Below are 18583 nucleotides of genomic sequence, written 5' to 3'. Positions count from 1 at the left end.
TACTGTACCTATGGAGACCCTTAGGAGGTCCTGGACTCCTTCTTGATCACTCAGCTCAGATGATGAAAGGCGTCTAGTGATGTTACCGCTGAGTGGCATCAAATCTCAATCCAGACTCTTTTCATGTGGAGCTGGTGGAACGAGCTGGCCTCCTCCATCTGAACTGCCGAACCCATCGATGTGTTTAAGGAGCATCTGAAGACTCTTCTTTTGTGAACTTCTGATGGCTTTTTGGAACCGAAGAAGTGTACCGAGTTGGCATTTTGTTCTGAGCTCCTCACTTGTGATGATCAATTTGTGACCTGGTCCTGTCACACTTGTTACTTGTTCCCTAACAGACCCCCAGACTGATGTTTACTCGATTATGCTGACCTCTTCTGTAAGTTGCTTTGGATAAAAGCATCTGTGAAGCAAGACAATGTAAATGGGGAAGAATATGCAAGCTCCACACTGGTCGGGATTTGGACGCAGTCTTCTGGAAAGTGTGAGGTGGCCACACATCTCTGTGCCCCAGAGTAAACTTATATGAATCCATAATGATTAATCACACAAAGCAATGAAGTCCTCAGTGCTACCTGTTTTAACCCACCACTGAATTTGCGAGCCTAACAACTTCCATAAGAATCCACCAGTACTGTGAGGGCACACAACCACCTGACCACTGTAGGATGCCAACTACCAAGATGCAAACCCCAGTGGCTTCCTTTATTTACATCTAAATTACAGTCTACCACTAAAGCGTACATTGCCTCCTGGTGGTCTGTCCTCACTCTACACCTGCCATTCTCCCCCTCTCCCGTGCTTCTTGGTAGCCCAAAGAACGTCACCCTGGCTGTCAAGACTCAATTCAGCTTCTTCCACTTTTGCTCTCTCAAGTCACCTGAAGTGGTTCAAATGGTTTCTCTCAACTGGAGAATAAAGAGAATACAAGAGGACTCACCGATGCCCCCTGCAGGTGGACCCAGCACTTCAGACCTTCCAGTTTTCAGTTCCAGTTGGGCGCCAGGAAGGAACCAACAGAGTGCCAGCCCACCACAGGGCACATTCAAGCATGCAACCACTCCCTCCCATATCCTGCCAGTTTAGTGTCAACCTCACCTGCATACATCAGGGACATGCCAAACTAACCAGGCAATAACAGACAAACTGACAATGTCCCAGAGAGCTAACCACTGTGTCACCATACTGCCCGTGTTCAGACCCCTTTTCTTAATGTATGGGGGGGTGCAGGCTTTGACTGTTCTAGTGATGTGCGCTGCTGTTCCTGTGCACCTGCAGGAGGATTTTGTAAAAATTAACTAGGAAATGATTCACCGGGCTTCTGCTTCATTTTTCATAATCAAGCCTGAACAGCAGGCACCATACTTCACTGCCACACAACGGGCCGTCATCCGTCTTTAGGAATGTTTGAGTCAGGACTTTCGCACTGCTGCTGTTTTAACTAAAAAGCCCATTTCACTCTCATCTAATTTTATTTTTGGAAAACTATAAGCCTTTACCTTTCAGCTTTGCCCTTCTTCCAGTCATTTGGGGGGGGCAGGTTGAATGTGATGCTTCCTCCTTCTAGAGCCTTTCTCCGTGTAAATCACACATAGCAATTAACTTTAAATACAATTATTATTATAAACCTCAATTGTTGTTTTTTTTTTTGTTTTTTTTTTTGGGGGGGGGGGGGGGGGCTTGGCAGGGCAGATAAATCCTCCATAACACATCTACATTCTATAAAAGTACATGATGTCCCATCAGTTCCCCCTTTAAAATTGGAGCAGAGCAGAGGTTTTGGGTTCCTTCTTCTATAGTGCCTGCCTGTTTAACTGACCACCTCACGATCCTCTTCATTATTGGGAGGACTGCCTATTCCTCATTTGTCATGTCATTGTACCCACGGGTGTCAAACTCCAGGCCTGGAGGGCCGCAGTGGCTGCAGGTTTTAATTCTAACCTTTTTCATAATAAGTGACCAGTTTTCACTGCTAATTAACTTCTTTTCTTTAGTCCTGTTTTAAGGATTCAGTCCCCTGAATTGATTCTTTTCTTCATTAAACGACAACCAAACAGAAATTAGACATGAAACGAGCCAACAGATTATCAATTAAACTGGGAATTCAAACTCCAACAATTTTCACTCCAACCAGTGTCTTAATGAGATGCTGATTCTTGCTGTTAATTGAACCCGTCATTTAATTCCACGGCTTGTTGCTGCTCTCATTCTGCCACAGCAGACATTTCCAAAACTGTTGATTGTCTGTTTTACTAAGACCTTCACCCTTCTTTATTTTCAGCTATTGTGTGATGGGCACAGGTTAGCTGGTCATGTGGCTGCTTGTTTTGTGTCTCATTATTGTTTGCCTGCTAATTAAGGACAATGAAACAACTAAGAGGTCTGAGTCACATCAATTAAAACAAAGGCAAAAGAAGTTAATTAGCAGCAAAAACTGATCACTAATTAAGGAGATGGTTAGAATGAAAACCTGCACCCACTGCGGCCATCCAGGACCGGAGTTCGACATCCCTTCTCTAACCCTTTTAAACCAGACAAGGGTTGCAGGTATGGGATGATTTTTTTTTTTTTTTGGGGGGGGGGCGATATTACTGGAGCCTATCCTATCTAGAACAGGGCACAAGGCAGAAATAATCCCCAGGAAAGGCCACCAGCCATCACAATGTGAACACACACAAAGGTGTCACCAATTCACCTAACATGCATATCTTTCGACTGAGGCAGGATAGCAGAGCACCTGAAGGAAACCAACACAGACACAAGGGAGAACATGCAGACTCCGCACAGGGAGTACCCAGGATGCAAACCCCGGTCTGTTAATTGCAATGCAGCAGCCTACCACTGTGCCACCCCATACAGTTCACTTCCGAGTATGTCACATACCTATAAGGTTATGTATTGTATGAATGGACTTGAACTCCCATGGGTCCTTTATACTTCCCCTTACTCTGAAAGTTTGAGGGTACCAGCATGTACAATTCCTCTACAATACGGAGGAGGCATCTATTTCTCCCTGTGACAGATTTTTATGCTCCTGAACACACATTCCCATTTTATGGTGACTGCCACAGTTTCTGCCATCTACACCATCTTTCTATCTAACACATACTGCACCCCACACGCCTCTTTATTATGGTCTATTCATCCATAGCACAACTCACCCACAGAAATCCACCTCATGTGTTTCTTCAGTTCCACGTCTGATATGGGGGAGGGGGGGGTCAGTGACTTTGGAGTTCGTGTGGAGAAAGTGGTTTCACCTTCTAAAGTTTATCTGATGTGGCTGGCCAGGATGCCTATATAGTGGAAGAACCAGGGGAAAGAGCATATTCAGGACATACCTCCCCTGGCAACACTAGAGGGCAGCCTCCCTGGGTTGCAACAGTGCCTCAGATGCCCACAGAGCTCCTGGGGAATTGGAGTTTGGAGCAGCCCTGCTGGGTTTCATGGGCGCCGCCAGGGGGCTTTGCAGGAATGGCAGAGTCCTGCGTGGCACCCAGAAGAAGGTGATCGAGCACCTGGAGCATGTCCAGGTGCCCTATAAAAGGAGGCAGAGTTGGGAGAAGGGAAATGAAGCTTTCCAGGAGGAGTGGTGGTAGACTGAGAGAAAGGAAGAGAAAGAGATAGAAGAGAAAGATGAAAAGAAAGTGCTGCATGCTATGCTAAAGTGTTTACTGGTGTTTACGGGGGAAGGCGTTTCCCACAAGGAGAAAGAGAAAAAAATAAAACATGCATGCTGAATTGGCGTCCTACGTCTGTCTGTGTCAGGTTTGGGTGGCAGGGGCGCCCTCTACAGGCTACACTGACTTACTAGCCAACAACCCCCTTTAACGTGGGAGTGGTCTTTACTTCAGTGGTGCATTTGTGTTCTACGGAACCTTCCTTTGACCCTTCAGGTCCCTCTTGACCTTTGCCATCTATAATTCATCCCTGTCTATTAAGCCCTTAAAGATGGGGACATGGAGGTAAAGTGACCCTTCACCCTGTCACATTCATATCCATCCATATTCTTAACACACTTATCCAAAAAAAAGGAAGATGGAGCTCAAGGCAGCAAGCATGGGGTGCAAGGCAGGAACAGTCCCTGAACTGGACACCAGTCCCTAACAAGGGGAACACAGACTCATATTCAGGGACAATTTACCATCAGCTATCCACCTCACCTGCATGTCTTTGTACTTGGGTGGCATTGGCACCGGAGCACCCGGGTCCAATACTATTTTTTCACTTGTATTCCTTCAAATCTTTCTCAAACTGTATTAGCTGGAGCACAGCACACACATGAAATGCAGGGGATGTCACCTATTATTCAGAAGATAATCCCACTTCTGCCACCAATATACAGAGACGACCATTGGCTGAGGGGCACAGGATTTCACCCTACTCCTCTCCCTTATGCCTTCACCCTCATATTGGCATCCCAGCTACAGCTTGGCAGGCCACAATACACACCTGTGACTCATCAGAATTTAATCTGGATTAGATTTGTATTTTACTATATACAAGAAGTTAAAACAAGCTGACATGAGGGGGACTTCTCAATTGAATCAGTTTAGTTTTCTCCTTTATATTATATATACTCTCATTTTAATTGAATGATATCGTGTTTAGCACTGCCACCTTGCACCTCAAGGGTCCGCAATTCAAATCTTGGCCTATCTCCGTTCAGGGAGTTTGCTTTTTCTCCTTCCAGGTTTCTCCAGGTGTTTTGGTTTCCTGCCATAATCCAAGGATGACTATGCCAGGGTGGTGGGAGACTCTACACTGGCCCGAGAGAAGGTGTGTGTGCCCGATGACAAACTGGCATGCTGTCTGGGTTGATTCTTGGCTCATCCCTGTCATTCCATCCTAATATGTCTGCATGGGAACAGATGAGATGAAAAAAATCAGAAGAAACTGAAAGATGGCGGGCAGGACGCTCTAGTTGCGGGTGGTCTTTGCATTGGATACCATGAGAGAACATTAGCAGCAGGGACACCCAACTTGTCACTAGTTGTCCCATTGTACGTGCCCACAGGGAAGCCCCCTTCAAAATGGACATGTCTGTCCTGTAATAAAAAAAATTGTGGGTGGGCATCTGGGCTGATCCTAGAATAATGGGTGGGCTTTGCAAGTTGCTTTCAGCTTTGAATATTGTCTGTGATGGTCTGTATATTTCGCTTCCTTCCCTAACAGACACACAGTAATCAGCACGGATGCCACTCCATTTCACCAAGCACCCCATAATGCCAACTCTCCCTTTCAGGCCTAGGGGTCCTCATTCTATATAGTGCCTTTCAGAGTCAGTCTTATCACAAAGCAATTCAGACAGACTTGTAGCCAATGGTCTCTTCTGTGCCTCCCTCACCTCAGCTAGTATCGCTAAAAGCACCACCTCAGCACCTTCCAAAAGCCGAGACCCTCACCCGCTCATTCCAGGACGGAATACTCACTTGGTCCTGCGGAAGGAGAGCCTCTTGCGTAGAGTTGACACCCTATGGTGGACCCCTCTTTTGACAGCCACGCTGGCAGAAGTGGGCTCAAACATGTTGGCCCCCAGGCCGCACATGAGGGCCACGCGGCCATCGGTGCACAGTGATGGTGGCATGCAGGGATTGACTGTTGCCTGCGTCTTGTCACTTGCTGGTAGGTGTGGCGGCGTTCCTCACGGTTTCAGCTCATCCCACATCTGCCGGCTCACCTCCTCTGTGCTTTTTCTCAAGTACACTGCAGAAGCTCCGCCCCCCAGCTGCCACCAGGCGCCGACCTACATTATACCAATGTTTGACTACGTCTTACTAGTGGCTCACTCCCATAAGGGCATCAGCGTGTCACATTTTACTCCTAAAATCTCTGGGCTATGAGCTGCACACTGTCCGAGAACCTCAGGGAATTAAGGGAATAAACTAATTGTTTCCTATGCTGGGCATTAGAAGTCTCAGGGGGAGGACGAAAACTGAAGATAACAGCCATTACTTGCTGGGGAGGTGGAGAGGGGGGCTTTACTAGAAGAGCACACAACTCCAAAGGAGCCGCAAGGGAGGGAGTCAAACCTCTGGTCACGCTGGCCGTCACTCCTGCCACACTTCCCTTTCTCCCTTTACTCCTTCCTACCCTGCCATGCTTGTTTTACCCCCTCTTTTCCTCCTGCTCCTGTTCCACTTCTCCCAGTGCTGCTCAGAGTTGATCCCACATTAATATTATCACCCCCCCCCCCCCCAATTTCCTCATTATTCCTCTCCTCTTCTCTGGCACTCCACAACTCTTTCATTTCTTGCTCTTCTCATCTTTACTGCTTTTTCACTCCACTTCTGTCCTGCCAGGCCCAAGCTCAGCTCTTTCCCTCCATTCTTGTCTATCTTGGGACCAGAGTGAGGCAACATGTTACACTCTGGTCGGACATTGTGTGGCACACCTAACAACTACAATGACCACTGGGGTCTGCTTCTTCACCCCTTACCTGAACTTTGAAGTTTTGTCTCCCATTCCCCCCAATTTTTCATTGCCATTTTCCCATTTTTGCACTCCACCTATCTCTAGATCTTCTCCAGTATGCCAGCCCCACGCTGCTCCTTCATGTTCATGGAACTTGCCCACTATCATCTGAGCTCTTTCTGTATTTCTTTCTGCACCTTTTCTTTGTCCCATCACCACCTTTGTCTCTTCCTCCATATTGTCTCCACCATTGCTCCTTGCATCTACCTATGATGGCTGACATTCCACCCATGGTTATTGTCTTTCACCCCATACAGCCTGGCTAGGCTCAAACTACCACCAGCTCTGAACTGGAACGAGCGTGGGTGGGTTTGTGTGAGTGAGTGAATGACTGAGTGCTCCACGCCTTCATCAACATCTCTGGCTCCTCTTCCCTCTCTTGTCCTGCTGCTTTCTAATCCTCTTTGTTATTCTCGTACTCCTCTTTCTCGTTTTTTAAGTTGAACTCATCTCCCTCAGTTTATACTCATTTTTTTTTAATCTCAACCTTGCTTTACCAGTGGTGTAATTTTCCGCCTTCTCTTCTGTCCTCCACCTCTCTTTTCTTTTTCTACTTGTCCTGCTCTTCGTTTCACTTCTCTTACTCCAGCTCCCTCATTTTCTCATTTTCTCTCCTTCCATACACTCTAATTCCACTTTTTAATTTCACGACTTCTCTCTTTCTGTACCTTCACCTCACACTCCTCTTGTTCATTGCCTTGTCTTATCTCCTCCTGTCACTAGCTCTATTCTGTTTCATTTTTTCACTTGTCTTACTCCAGCTCCTTCATTCTCACCTTTTCTTTTCCCTCCCCTCTCCCCTTTAACTCTCCTCTCATTCACTCTAATTACACTCCTTTTTCTTTTTTGCACACTTTCTCATCATACTCTTGCTTTCGTGGGGGGGGGGGGGCTTCGGTCTTTTTTGCCTTGGCTCGTCTTCCTCCTCTCACCAATTTTATTCTCTCTTCCCTTCTTCTTCCTACTTCTTTTGCTTCATTGATCTCCATCTCTGTTTTCAGCCCTTTCTCCTCCTGCCATTCACCCTAATGCTACTTTCACATGACATCTTTCCTTTCTGCCTGCTCCCTTTGTGTACTTTCACCTCACACTCCTCTTGTTCTTTGCCTTGTCTTATCTCTCCTGTCACTCGCTCTATCCTATTTTATTTTTTCACTCCTTTTCACTCAAGCTCCTTCATGTTCACCTTTTCTCTCCTATCATCTAATCTCCACTTTATTTTGTGACTGCTCCCTTTATATACTTTATCCCTCACACTCCTCTTGTTTATTTGCCTTGTCTTACTCCCCCTATCACTATCTCGATTTTATTTTTTCACTTGTTTTTACTTCCTTCATTTCCACCTTCTCTGTCCCTTCATTCACTCTTAATTCTACTCCTTTTTCTTCCTGCCTTTTCTTTTGTGTACTGTCATTTCACATTCCTCTTGTTTTCTTTTTTTAGCCTCACATCTCTAGTTGTTCTTTTCCTTGGCTTATCTCTTCCAGTTACTGGCTCTACTCTTTTATTTCCCCACTCCTCTTACTCCAAATACCTCCAGTTCCACCTTTCCACTCCCCCTCATTCACTTTCATTCCTCTTGTTTCTTTCCTGCCAAATCTATTTGTGTATTTTTTCATCACACTCCACTTATCCTTCATCTCATTTTCCCCATCATCATTTCTACTCTTTTTTCTTCCTCCTCCTTCTCATTTAGCTTCATTCCATTCATCTCCAACTCTGTTCTGAACCTCTTCTCTCCTCTCATTCACCCTAATTCTCCTCTCAAATGGCTCATTTCCCCTCCATTTGTTCCCTTGGTATACTTTCTCCTCACACTCCTCTTGTTCTCCCTTGCCACTAGTTTTACTCTGAATTTTCTTTTTTCCCTCCTTCACTTCTTACATCATTCTTCTTTTTCCTAGCTCTCTCTATTTTTACCATTTCCCTCCTCTTGTGCATTCTAATTTCTCTCCTTTTTATCACTTTGTACATTGTCCCCTCCACACCTCCCTCTTCTTCGCCATGGCTCATTCCCACCCCACCCCACCCCCACCTGCTCTTCTTTTTTTTGTCTTTTCTTCCATTCCATTATCTCTACTCTCAGCCCCATTTCTCCTCTCAGTCACCCTAATTCGCTAACAAGACTCCTCTCCACTCTTCTTTCTTCTCACACTCCTCTTTTTGCCTTTGCTTTTGCTATCATTTCCAATGTTCCTTTCGCGGTATTCAGTTCCTCCAGTGTTCTTCGGCGTGGTTTTATCTTTCCCCATCACCCCTGTGATGCCTTCACTGTTCTTTTCCCTCCACATGTAATCTTCTTTTTGGTTCTTTTCAGCCTTTTTCTTAGTTCCTGTGCTCTTTATGAGCTCCCCTATTCATTTCTCCATACCAGCACTCAATTCCTACTTGTATGCATGCTGCTTTTTTTTTTTCCTCCTCTCGTTCCCTCCTGTTCTCTTTTGGTACCACTCTTAAAGGAACTTGCATGTCCCGCTGTACCCTTTTAAATTCTAGTGGTGCCCTCTCTTCCAGTCCTCTTGCTCACACTCCTCTCGTTTCTTTTCCTCTCTGCTCTGCTTATTTATCTTTGTTTTTGCACTTGGCCTATTTGTCTCTTTCCATCCTCTCCCTGCCCTCCTAAAACCTCAAGTACACATCCATCTCCATCACTCGCTGACCTCGATGGCACCCTGCCAGCTGTAGGGCAGGGATGAACGCTCTAGATGGCCCCTACTTCCATCGTCACCCACGTGTCAGCGCAGACACTGATAAACGCATCCTAACTCCAAGAGAAAAAAAAAGCAACGCAGCACAGAGGCTCGCGTCACCGCTGGCGCGTCTCTGCGCTTTCCGCCGGCACAGGCAGCACTAAGCATGTCCTTGCAGGAGGCAGAGAATTAACCCATCGCCCGCGTCGCCACGCATCTGCTGCAGGAGAACTTGCTTGATTGTATCACATAAGGCAGGAAGACATTACCTGCAGAGGAAACATGACATTCTAAGCCCAGGGACAAGCCTCAAAAGGATCAGCCGCACAGCCTTGTGACGTGCCATCGAAGAAAATGAAAGCGAGGAGGAAAAGAAAAAAAAAAAAGCCAATCAAAGTAGAAGATGCCGTCGGCCTTCTCCGGCTGCACTGCCGCGGCTCAGCTCCAGGTTTTGCTTTGCATGGCCCAAAACTGCACCTGCATCCTGACGACCTTCTCCATATCATGTGTCGCAAAGGCAAAAGAATTTCACTCCGAGAGGGAGGGGGACAGAGAAGGAGGGGGGGGGGGGGAGAAGAGGCCTGAGCACCAGGATGCAACAATGAAGCCCACCGACACACAGCAAGACCCCTGAAGCCTGAACTACAGTGGGAGTTCTGGTGAGACATGTGTCCCAAGGGGCGAGTGGTGGCTAGCTAGGCAAATTGCAGGAGAAACAGATTTGGGGGACATAAGGTTAACAGTGTGGTGGGTTTGTTAAACTGTCACCCGTGCAGAATCATTCACCGGAGACCCTCAGTGGATTAACTTAGCTGACCTCTAGCCAGCAGTCCCCAATAAATTATACATCATCACCGGGGCTCCTTAGTCCCTGGAGATCAGGGTGTGGCGCCCAACGCGGCCCTAAAACCTGGAGGCACAGGTGGCCAGGAACTATCGATCAGCTGGAGCTCATTAGGCTAATTGATAGGATCAGGAATCGGGAGCACCAGTGAAGCCTGCTCCCCAGAGACGAGGACCGCCGTCCTTCCTAAGTCGCCTTGTTTTTCTTTCTTTTAATGATAAAACAAAACAACAGCTTTACACCAAGAATGGCAAAGGCTGCCCCAAAGCGGTGTGCCCATGGGACCCCAGGATAAAGTTCACTTTAAACAGTGGAATACTGGGAGCCATTCTGGAACGCAGGTCATGTCACACATCCGAGCTCGACCTGTTGGAGACCGAGTGTTCTCAAGCTTTATGTCTTTAGGTTAGGTCCTGTCCCGATCCCTGGGTCCTAAAATGGGGCTCCCTGATGGCAGCACTGCTCAGACCTCCACACTTTCACACCGACACAGCCGGACTAGGCTGGTACATCTTGACTTCTTTCATCGGAGGTCCATCACATTTCAGTGTCTGTACCCTCTAACAGTCCGATTCTGTAAATTCCTAGTGTTCTGCAGCTTTACCTCTTTCAGCTTGATGCCGTCAGACCTCAGAATCCTATAGGCAGGCTCCTTAATGGCAGGACCACTCAGAACTCCTCAGTCTACCCATTCATGTACTCTGATCGGCACTCATCCCACTCTCTTATGGCCTGACTATGTCAGCTTCAGGATGTCTGCCTTTACCTCTATAGGTTACGTTTTGTCAGATCTCGGTGCCCAACACCTTTGCTTCATTCATTGGGGTCCATTACAACCCAGAACATGTTCCCACTCGCAGTCTGATTTGGCCAGCTTTACCTTTGTCAGATCTTGGTCTCCTATTGACAGTATCCCTGCTGGCAGCAGCACTCAGACCTCTTTCTTCTGCCTCCACTCCACCTCTGGCAAGCTTCACGTCTGTCTCAACTCTGACTCTGAGTGAAGTGAGGCGGCTCCTTTTATGCTGCACTTGGCCGTACTCTGGGTGGCTCATTACGATGGTCTGGAATCACTCCCAGGTGTGGCGAGAGCCCAAAGTAAAGCTTCTACAGCTCCTCCTGGTGGCTACCACAGAACCAAACAGCACTGTGCCAGACTCCAACTACCAGCATGCCCTGCAGGGACCCAGTGTGCCGCTGCAACCCAGGGGGGCTGCCATCTAGTGCTCCGGGGTAGGTAGGGTCCTGTGTACATCTGCTTCCCGCGTCCTTCCTTTACGACGGTCTCCCAGGTTGGAAAGGGCACTGGGCATCCGTCTCACTCTATAGGTTAGGTCCTGTCAGATCTCAGTGTCCAACACTTTGACTTCTTTCATCAGGGTCCACTACAATCTAGCAAATGTTCCCACTCACAGTCTGATTCAGCCAGCTTTACCTTTGTCCAATCTCAATATCCTATACAGAGCATCCTTGCTGGCAGCAGCCCTCAGACCTCCTCAGTCTACACCTTAACATACTTATGGCCTGACTATCCAGCTTCAGCATGTCTGCCTTTACCTCTATAGGTTAGGTCCTGTCAGATCTCAGTGTCCAACACCTTTGCTTCATTCATCAGGGACCTACTTCTTTACTGACGATTTACGCGACATTACAGACGGAGGAAGCCATAGCAAGACAATACTTTATCAAGGTGGGATCTCGATGTATACAGTCTGCCATTTTCCGTCGCCGCATTGGAAGGTTTTTCAGGATGGATGACGATATCACCCGTCCATCGGCTTCGAAGTATTTGGCTGCTGTCCAAGTCTTTATATACGGTCTTCTCCACATGTAGGCCCTTACTTAGGTTCCAAACAAGGAAAGGAGACTTTGTGCTGACAGAGGACAAAACAGTACACACCTGTCTTTAGGCTGACTACACATTCCTCCAGCTGTCTTTGTCTACCTTGTCCTATGCTTGGCCTGGCCTGTACATGTGAGTGGATTTCTAAAACAATTTTTGTACAGAAAACAGTGACATTAAACTTATATTCTTAGTACACGTGTATTTTGTGATTAAGGTGGAAATTTCGGCTTTAATCTCGAAATGTCCACTTTAACCTCGTAGTTGACTTTATCATTAAAGCAGACCGTCGTAAACGCCATCCCAGTGTTTAATCCCTACGAGCTTCTTGGACCTGTCAGCAGCGGCAAGCAGCAATAGATCATCACACAGAACACATTACATTTATGATATTCCAGCTCTCTGCACATTTAAAATCCTTAGATTTATACCTGATATCACTTTCGTGATTAAATGCATTAAAGTATGTATGTTACATTTTACAGATAAATCGTTAATTTCATTTAAATAATGAATACGGTTGATAATTACACACATGGGGGTGACACGGTGGCGGAGCGGTAGCGCTGCTGTCTCGCAGGGAGTCACGTCGCTGATATTTCCTCCTGGGTTTGCCTTCCATTTTCCTTCCAAATATATGCAGATTTGGTGACACTAAAATGATGCCAGCGTGTATGTGAGTGCTTGTATTCAACTTATGATGAGCGGATGCCCCATCCAGGGATTGTTTCAGCCTTGTGCCCAATGCCAGCTGGAATGGGCACATCCCTGGATTGATGGATTTAATCATTAAACATCCTTTTCAGAGATATTACGGTAAGGTGTCATCGGAATTTAATGGATGTTCCAGGCAATTCACAACACAGCGAAGCCGAACCTGTTCTCACCGTGATAATATCTCGCATTGCCACCTGCTGGATTCCTCTTGATGTACATAAAGTATGCGCGCAAGTATAAACAGTACAACGCTTGCGTGGCAGGAGCGTCCGCTGCAGCATGCGTCGCGTGAAGTATAAAGCCGGCCTAAGTCTGTGGTGTGCAGTACCATTAGTGTTATTGGTTTGATCGGACTACCATACAGGTAGACTTCTTCCATACTTCCAGATAATTGTGGTCCCACAGTGTTCATCATGTACTGCACCTTCACCTCTTTCGGTTTGCTGTGCCCTGATCTCACTATCACACAGGTAGACATCTTCTTGGCTGATGACCCAGAGTCCATACTACAGCTTACTTGGGGTCTGACTAAGTCTGTGCTGTGCAGTACTGTTACCTCTGGTTTGATCTTACTACCGTACAGGTAGACTTCTTCCATACTTCCAAATAATTGTGATCCCGCACTGTTCTCCATGTACGGTGCCTTCAGCTCTTTCGGTTTGGTCTGCTCTGATCTCACTACTGTATAAGTAAACTTCTTCTAGTCTTATCACCCAGAGTTCACACTACGAGATAAAAGGGGTCTAACTATGTCCTGTGTGCAACACCTTTAGCTCTTTCAGTTTGTCCCCCCTGTGATCTCACTACCACATAGGTAGTCTTCTTCTTGGCTGATTACCCAGAGTCCATACTACAGCATATTTGCGGGTCTGACCAAGTCTGCGCTGTGCAGCACCGATACCACTATCAGTTTGATCTCACTACCATACAGGTAGACGTCTTCTAGTCTGATCACCCAGAGTTCATATTTTCAGTTAATTGTGGTCTGTCTGTGTCCTTTGTGTACTGATCCTGTACCTCTTTCGGTTTGGTCCACTCTGATCTCACTACCATATAGGTAGACTTCTTGGCTGATCACCCAGAGTCCATACTATAGCATACTTGGGGTCTGACTAAATCTGCGCTGTGCAGCACCATTACCTCTGGTTTGATCTCACTACCGTACTGGTAGACTTCTTCCATACTTCCAAATAATTGTGATCCCGCAGTGTTTTCCATGTACTGTACCTTCAGCTCTTTCGGTTTGCTCTGCCCTGCTCTCACTATCGCATAGGTAGACATCTTCTAGTCTGATCGCCCAGAGTTCATATTTTCAGTTAATTGTGGTTTGTCTGTGTCCTCTGTGTACTGATCCTGTACCTCTTTCTGTTTGGTCTGCTCTGATCTCACTACCATATAGGTAGACTTCTTCCAGTCTGATCACCCAGAGTCCACACTACCAGATAAAGGGGGTCTAACTATGTCCTGTGGGCAGCACCTGTAGCTCTTTCAGTTTGTCCCCCCTGTGATCTCACTACCACATAGGTAGACTTCTTCTAGTCTAATCACCCAGAGTCCATACTACAGCATACTTGCGGGTCTGACTAAGTCTGCGCTGTGCAACACCGTTACCGCTGTTGGTTTGATCTTACTAACGTACAGGTAGACTTCTTCTGGGCTGATCACCCAGAGTCCATATTTTCAGTTAATTGTGGTCTGACTGTGTTCTTCGTGTACCTCTTTTGGTTTGCTCTGCCCTGATCTCACTACCGTACAGGTAGATGTCTTCTGGACTGATCATACCGCAGCATACTTGGGGTCCGGCCCTGTCCATTTCCCGTGTCCTGCAGCTTTACATCTTTCAGCTTGAGCCGCTCTTATAGTTGGACGTTTTCCAAACCAGATCTCTCGGATCTCCTGAAACTGCAGCTATACCTGCTGGAGGGCTGATCCTGTCAAATTTGAGGGTCTTGCAGATCAATCCCTTGTGGTAAAGTCATTGCACCCCAACCAAACCCCTTAATTCTGCTCATCCTGTTTCAGTTTTGAAGTTTGATGTTGTCAGATAACAGAATCCTGCACTTTTACCTGCCTTGCAGATTTGCCGGTGGATTCACCACATTAAGCCACTGCATCCTGATGCACTCAATGGTCACAGTTTCAATCCAAACTCCTCTGTACCCCCCTCTAAAGTCCCCTGTTACACTTCCAGAAAGGCCTGATTTCTACCAGTCACGAAATCACCAAAGGTTTTGGACCCTTTCCTTAGGGAGTTTTCCTACCACACATTCATTTGACTCTCATCTCATTCCAAATCATCCCAAACTGAATGACATTGCTGTCATGTCGGTGGGACCCTCTGGAGATGATGTGTGCTTTGTGACATTTGAGAAAGAGTAGACTGTGGCCACCAGGGGAGACATGTGCTCAGTGGTGATGTTTAGGTCCACTGTGACATTCAAACGCCTAAAATGTACTACAAACACGCCAGCCACACCATCCCACTGCCATCACTACCACCAGCCTGCCCAGTTGATGCCCAGCAGGATGTATCCATAGATTTACCCCATTTATGTCAAATCCTGACAACCCCCCACCCCCGCTTCATTGCAAAATTCAAAACTAATTAGAGCAGGTGACGTTCTCACCACTTTCAATTGTCCAGTCTGAGGATAACAAGCCCATTGTGAAACAAGTTCAATTTACGAATTAACTGTACAATTGCAATAGTTTAGCCGGTCAAACTAAAACATTTTAAAAAGGTGGGCACAGAAATAAAAAGGACACACACAGCAGATCTAAGGTAGTCTTTCTGATCCTCCATTGTCCAGAATTCACAGAGCTGTCCCTTCTCTGTCCTTGTGTCACCCAAACTGTGTGGCTTAGGACAACATCAACAACCTAAGAATGACATCCTCAAACCTGATTAATCCAGATCAGGCTCATGTAGAAGCAAAGAACCAAACTTTGGTGGATCACAGACTCCAAGCCATTGAACCCAAGGTATAAAACACTGAGAGTTTCTGAAGAAAACAAAAACGTCACACAGACACAGGGAGAACATGAACAGCCCACTCAGAAAGTGACCGGGGTGGCATTCGAACTCGTGTCCCTGGAGTTGTGAGGTAGCTATGCTAATGTCTGCATCACTGTGCCACTTCATGACCACCTGAGCCCCCCACTGTAGGGCTGCCCTAATGCTCCGCAGGTGACAAAGGCACATTTCTGAGTATTCATGTCCTTCTCATCACACTAACTTTAGAAAGCCACCACAGAAATAACATCAAATCCTCCAATCAGCTTATAGTGTTGTGGGTGCCCAGAACCATCCCAGAACTCTGATTGGATGCTGGTGTAGTGCTCAGCTGCTCCCACCCTTCCAGCCCTCTGTTTGTTATTCTGATTGGATTATAAGATTTACCTAACCCCGCCCCAGTAGTTAATAACCTGGAATGATTTTTAAACAAACACTGGCTCTGTAAAGTATCCCGCTGTGAAAGGCACTATACAGGAGGAAATCACAATCTAAGTAGGAAGTGATCCTCTGGGGGGCGCCAGACTATCATTCACCCACAAAATGCACCGTGATTTAAATTCTTGAAATGAGAAAAGATGCTGTATAACATTAAGACACACAAGACCCCCTTAGAAAAGTGAAAGATGCTATATAACTAAAACACAGAAGACACCCCCGAAAGGTGAAAGATGCTATACAATATTTAGACACAGAAGACCCCCCGAAAAGTGAAAGATGCTATATAATATAAAGACACAGAAGACCCCCTCATAACAAAGCCACAGAAGACCCCCGAAAAGTGAAAGATGCCATTTAACATAGACACTGAACCCCCCCCCCAAAACTGAAAGATGTTATATAACAAAGACACAGAAGACCCACCCCGAAAGGTGAAAGATGCTATATAACATAAAGACACAGAAGACCCCCCCTCATAACATAAAGCCACAGAAGACCCCCAAAAAGTGAAAGATGCCATATAACATAGACTCTGAACTCCCCAAAACTGAAAGATGCTATATAACAAAGACACAAACGCCCCCCGAAAAGTGAAAGATGCCATATAACAAAGACACAGAAGCCCCTCCAAAAAGCGAAAGATGCTATTTAACAAAGACACAGAAGACCCCCCCAAAAAGTGAAAGACACAGAAGACCCCCCTCGAAAAGTGAAAGATGCTATATAACAAAAACACAGAAGACCCCAAATCCCTGCAGTAACAGCCCACTTTGTTCGTTGCACTTACTTCTCCTCTCGGATAAAGGGGGTCAGGAAGCGGGCCGAGTCGTCATCATGGCTGCTCTGCTGACTGCTCTGCTGGCTGCTGCAAGTGACAGAGAAAGAGAGAGAAAAGATAAAAAGCTAAAAAGCGGGTACAGATGTAAATATTTAAAAAAAAAATACAAAATCTTTTTATTCTCCTAATTGGCAGCACGATGCCCAGTTGCTATGTCTGTGCCGTTTGTTTCCGGACCATTCTGGCCTGCCTTCTGTTCTCCATTATGTGGCTAGTGTGCCCGGAAGCCTTCCCTGCCCCATGCCAGTTTCTTCCATATTCTGCCAGCTTAATTACAGGATGAATGATTATGCAATGCCCACAAGATGCCAACTAGGTTCTGTGCCATCTTTCAGGATGCCTCTTGACATGCAAATCCAGAAAAGTCCTGGCAGTCAGAAAGGCACCCCAATGGCACTGGGGCTGGGGTGTCCACGTGTGGCACAGAACTGTACACCTTGAGGTTGGCATTTGCCCCTCCCTACGTGACCCTCAAAACAGCCACAGCTGGGCTTCACTATAGAAAAGGGACAGGTGACGTGACTTGCTCAGGGTTACACAGGTGTCATTAGTGCAATTTGAACCCATCACCTCAGGGTTTGAAGTCCAGAGCTTTAACCACTACACTACACTACACAGCTGTCCTTACAACCACCAAACAGGGCGGACCACTTATGGAAGGTGTAGGGAGCTCGTCACCCCTCAGCCACTTTTAGAACTGCACATCGCAGTGGCGCCCCCTGCCTGGTCTGCTCATATTGCAATTGCCACTCAAGGTCCACTTTGTCCCTCCAGAACTTTAATTGGATGCTGGTGTGGTGCTCAGCCTCTCCCATCCTCCCAGTCCTCTATTCTTCATTCTTCCTAAAGGACTGGGTGGTGTCGTGGCCTCGGCTGGAGAAAAAAATAAAATCTGCAGGGGTTCCGTCTGGAGTTTTTGTTTGGTTTTTCTGTCCTCCCTGACCATTGGACCTTACTTTTATTCTATGTTAATTAGTGTTCCCTAATTTTAATTATTTATTTTGTCTTTTTTCTCTTTCTTTGTCATGTAAAGCACTTTGAGCTCCATTGTTTTATGAAAATGTGATATAGAAATAAATGTTGTTGTTGTTGACTGAATCATAAGCTTCACTCAACCCCGCAGCAGCAATCAATCACCTGAAATGGTTTTTAATCACTCGCTCTGCTGTGAAAGGCACTATACGGGGAAATCACATTCTAAGCAGGAAAGCAACATTTGGGCACTTCTAGAGGCAACCTAATGACTACAGCCAGACAGCTAACCCACAACCTCCCAGTCCATCCACCGACTCCCCAGGGTGCCCCAAGAGACCACCAAGCTGACCTCAACTCCCACTCTTAGCACATTCTACTTTAAGGCCTTTTTACTTTACCTCTCCGCCCAGCCACTGACCTACAGGATGTCCTTTGAGACACGTCTCATATCTTGACCAGGACAATGACTTCCCAAGTGTCCACTGAGTGATTTCTGTGCTGGCCCACGCTGGTCCTAATCAGTACACAAAATGTCACAAAGATCCCACCTCGGTGGGCCGACAACTCTCCCCCTAGTCCAAGCACTACAAAAAAACACAGTAAGTATAGCAAATCTTGGACTTTCCAGTGAGAGACCTGACTCTTGAGTCATGAGAGTGACTACCACGGCTTTCAATGAGTCACCACCCTCGTGGTCCCTGACCTCTTAGGCAGGACAATGACTATTAGAGTTTCCGGTAAGACAACT

General features: G+C 46.5%; 1 protein-coding gene across 7 annotated transcripts in view; it reads right to left on the bottom strand.

Annotated features, from left to right (window-relative positions):
* gramd1ba (GRAM domain containing 1Ba) overlaps window positions 1-18583 on the bottom strand; it is a 369918-nt gene that overhangs the window by 149619 nt on the left and 201716 nt on the right. For 5 of the 7 annotated variants that reach the window (XM_051931902.1, XM_051931899.1, XM_028810431.2 and 2 more), the window contains one exon: window positions 16810-16887. Coding sequence is in view for 1 of the 7 variants with exons in the window: in XM_051931904.1 (XP_051787864.1) it covers window positions 5433-5565 (133 nt within the window). In the remaining 6 variants the exon portion in view is untranslated. Of the gene's footprint in view, window positions 1-5432; window positions 5587-16809; window positions 16895-18583 lie in introns of those variants that run through there. The other 2 variants (XM_051931908.1, XM_051931904.1) reach the window with 2 other exon arrangements.

Source organism: Erpetoichthys calabaricus, chromosome 9 (assembly GCF_900747795.2).
Source record: "Erpetoichthys calabaricus chromosome 9, fErpCal1.3, whole genome shotgun sequence".
Taxonomy (NCBI): domain Eukaryota; kingdom Metazoa; phylum Chordata; class Cladistia; order Polypteriformes; family Polypteridae; genus Erpetoichthys; species Erpetoichthys calabaricus.
This window is presented reverse-complemented; position numbering and strand designations above follow the sequence as displayed.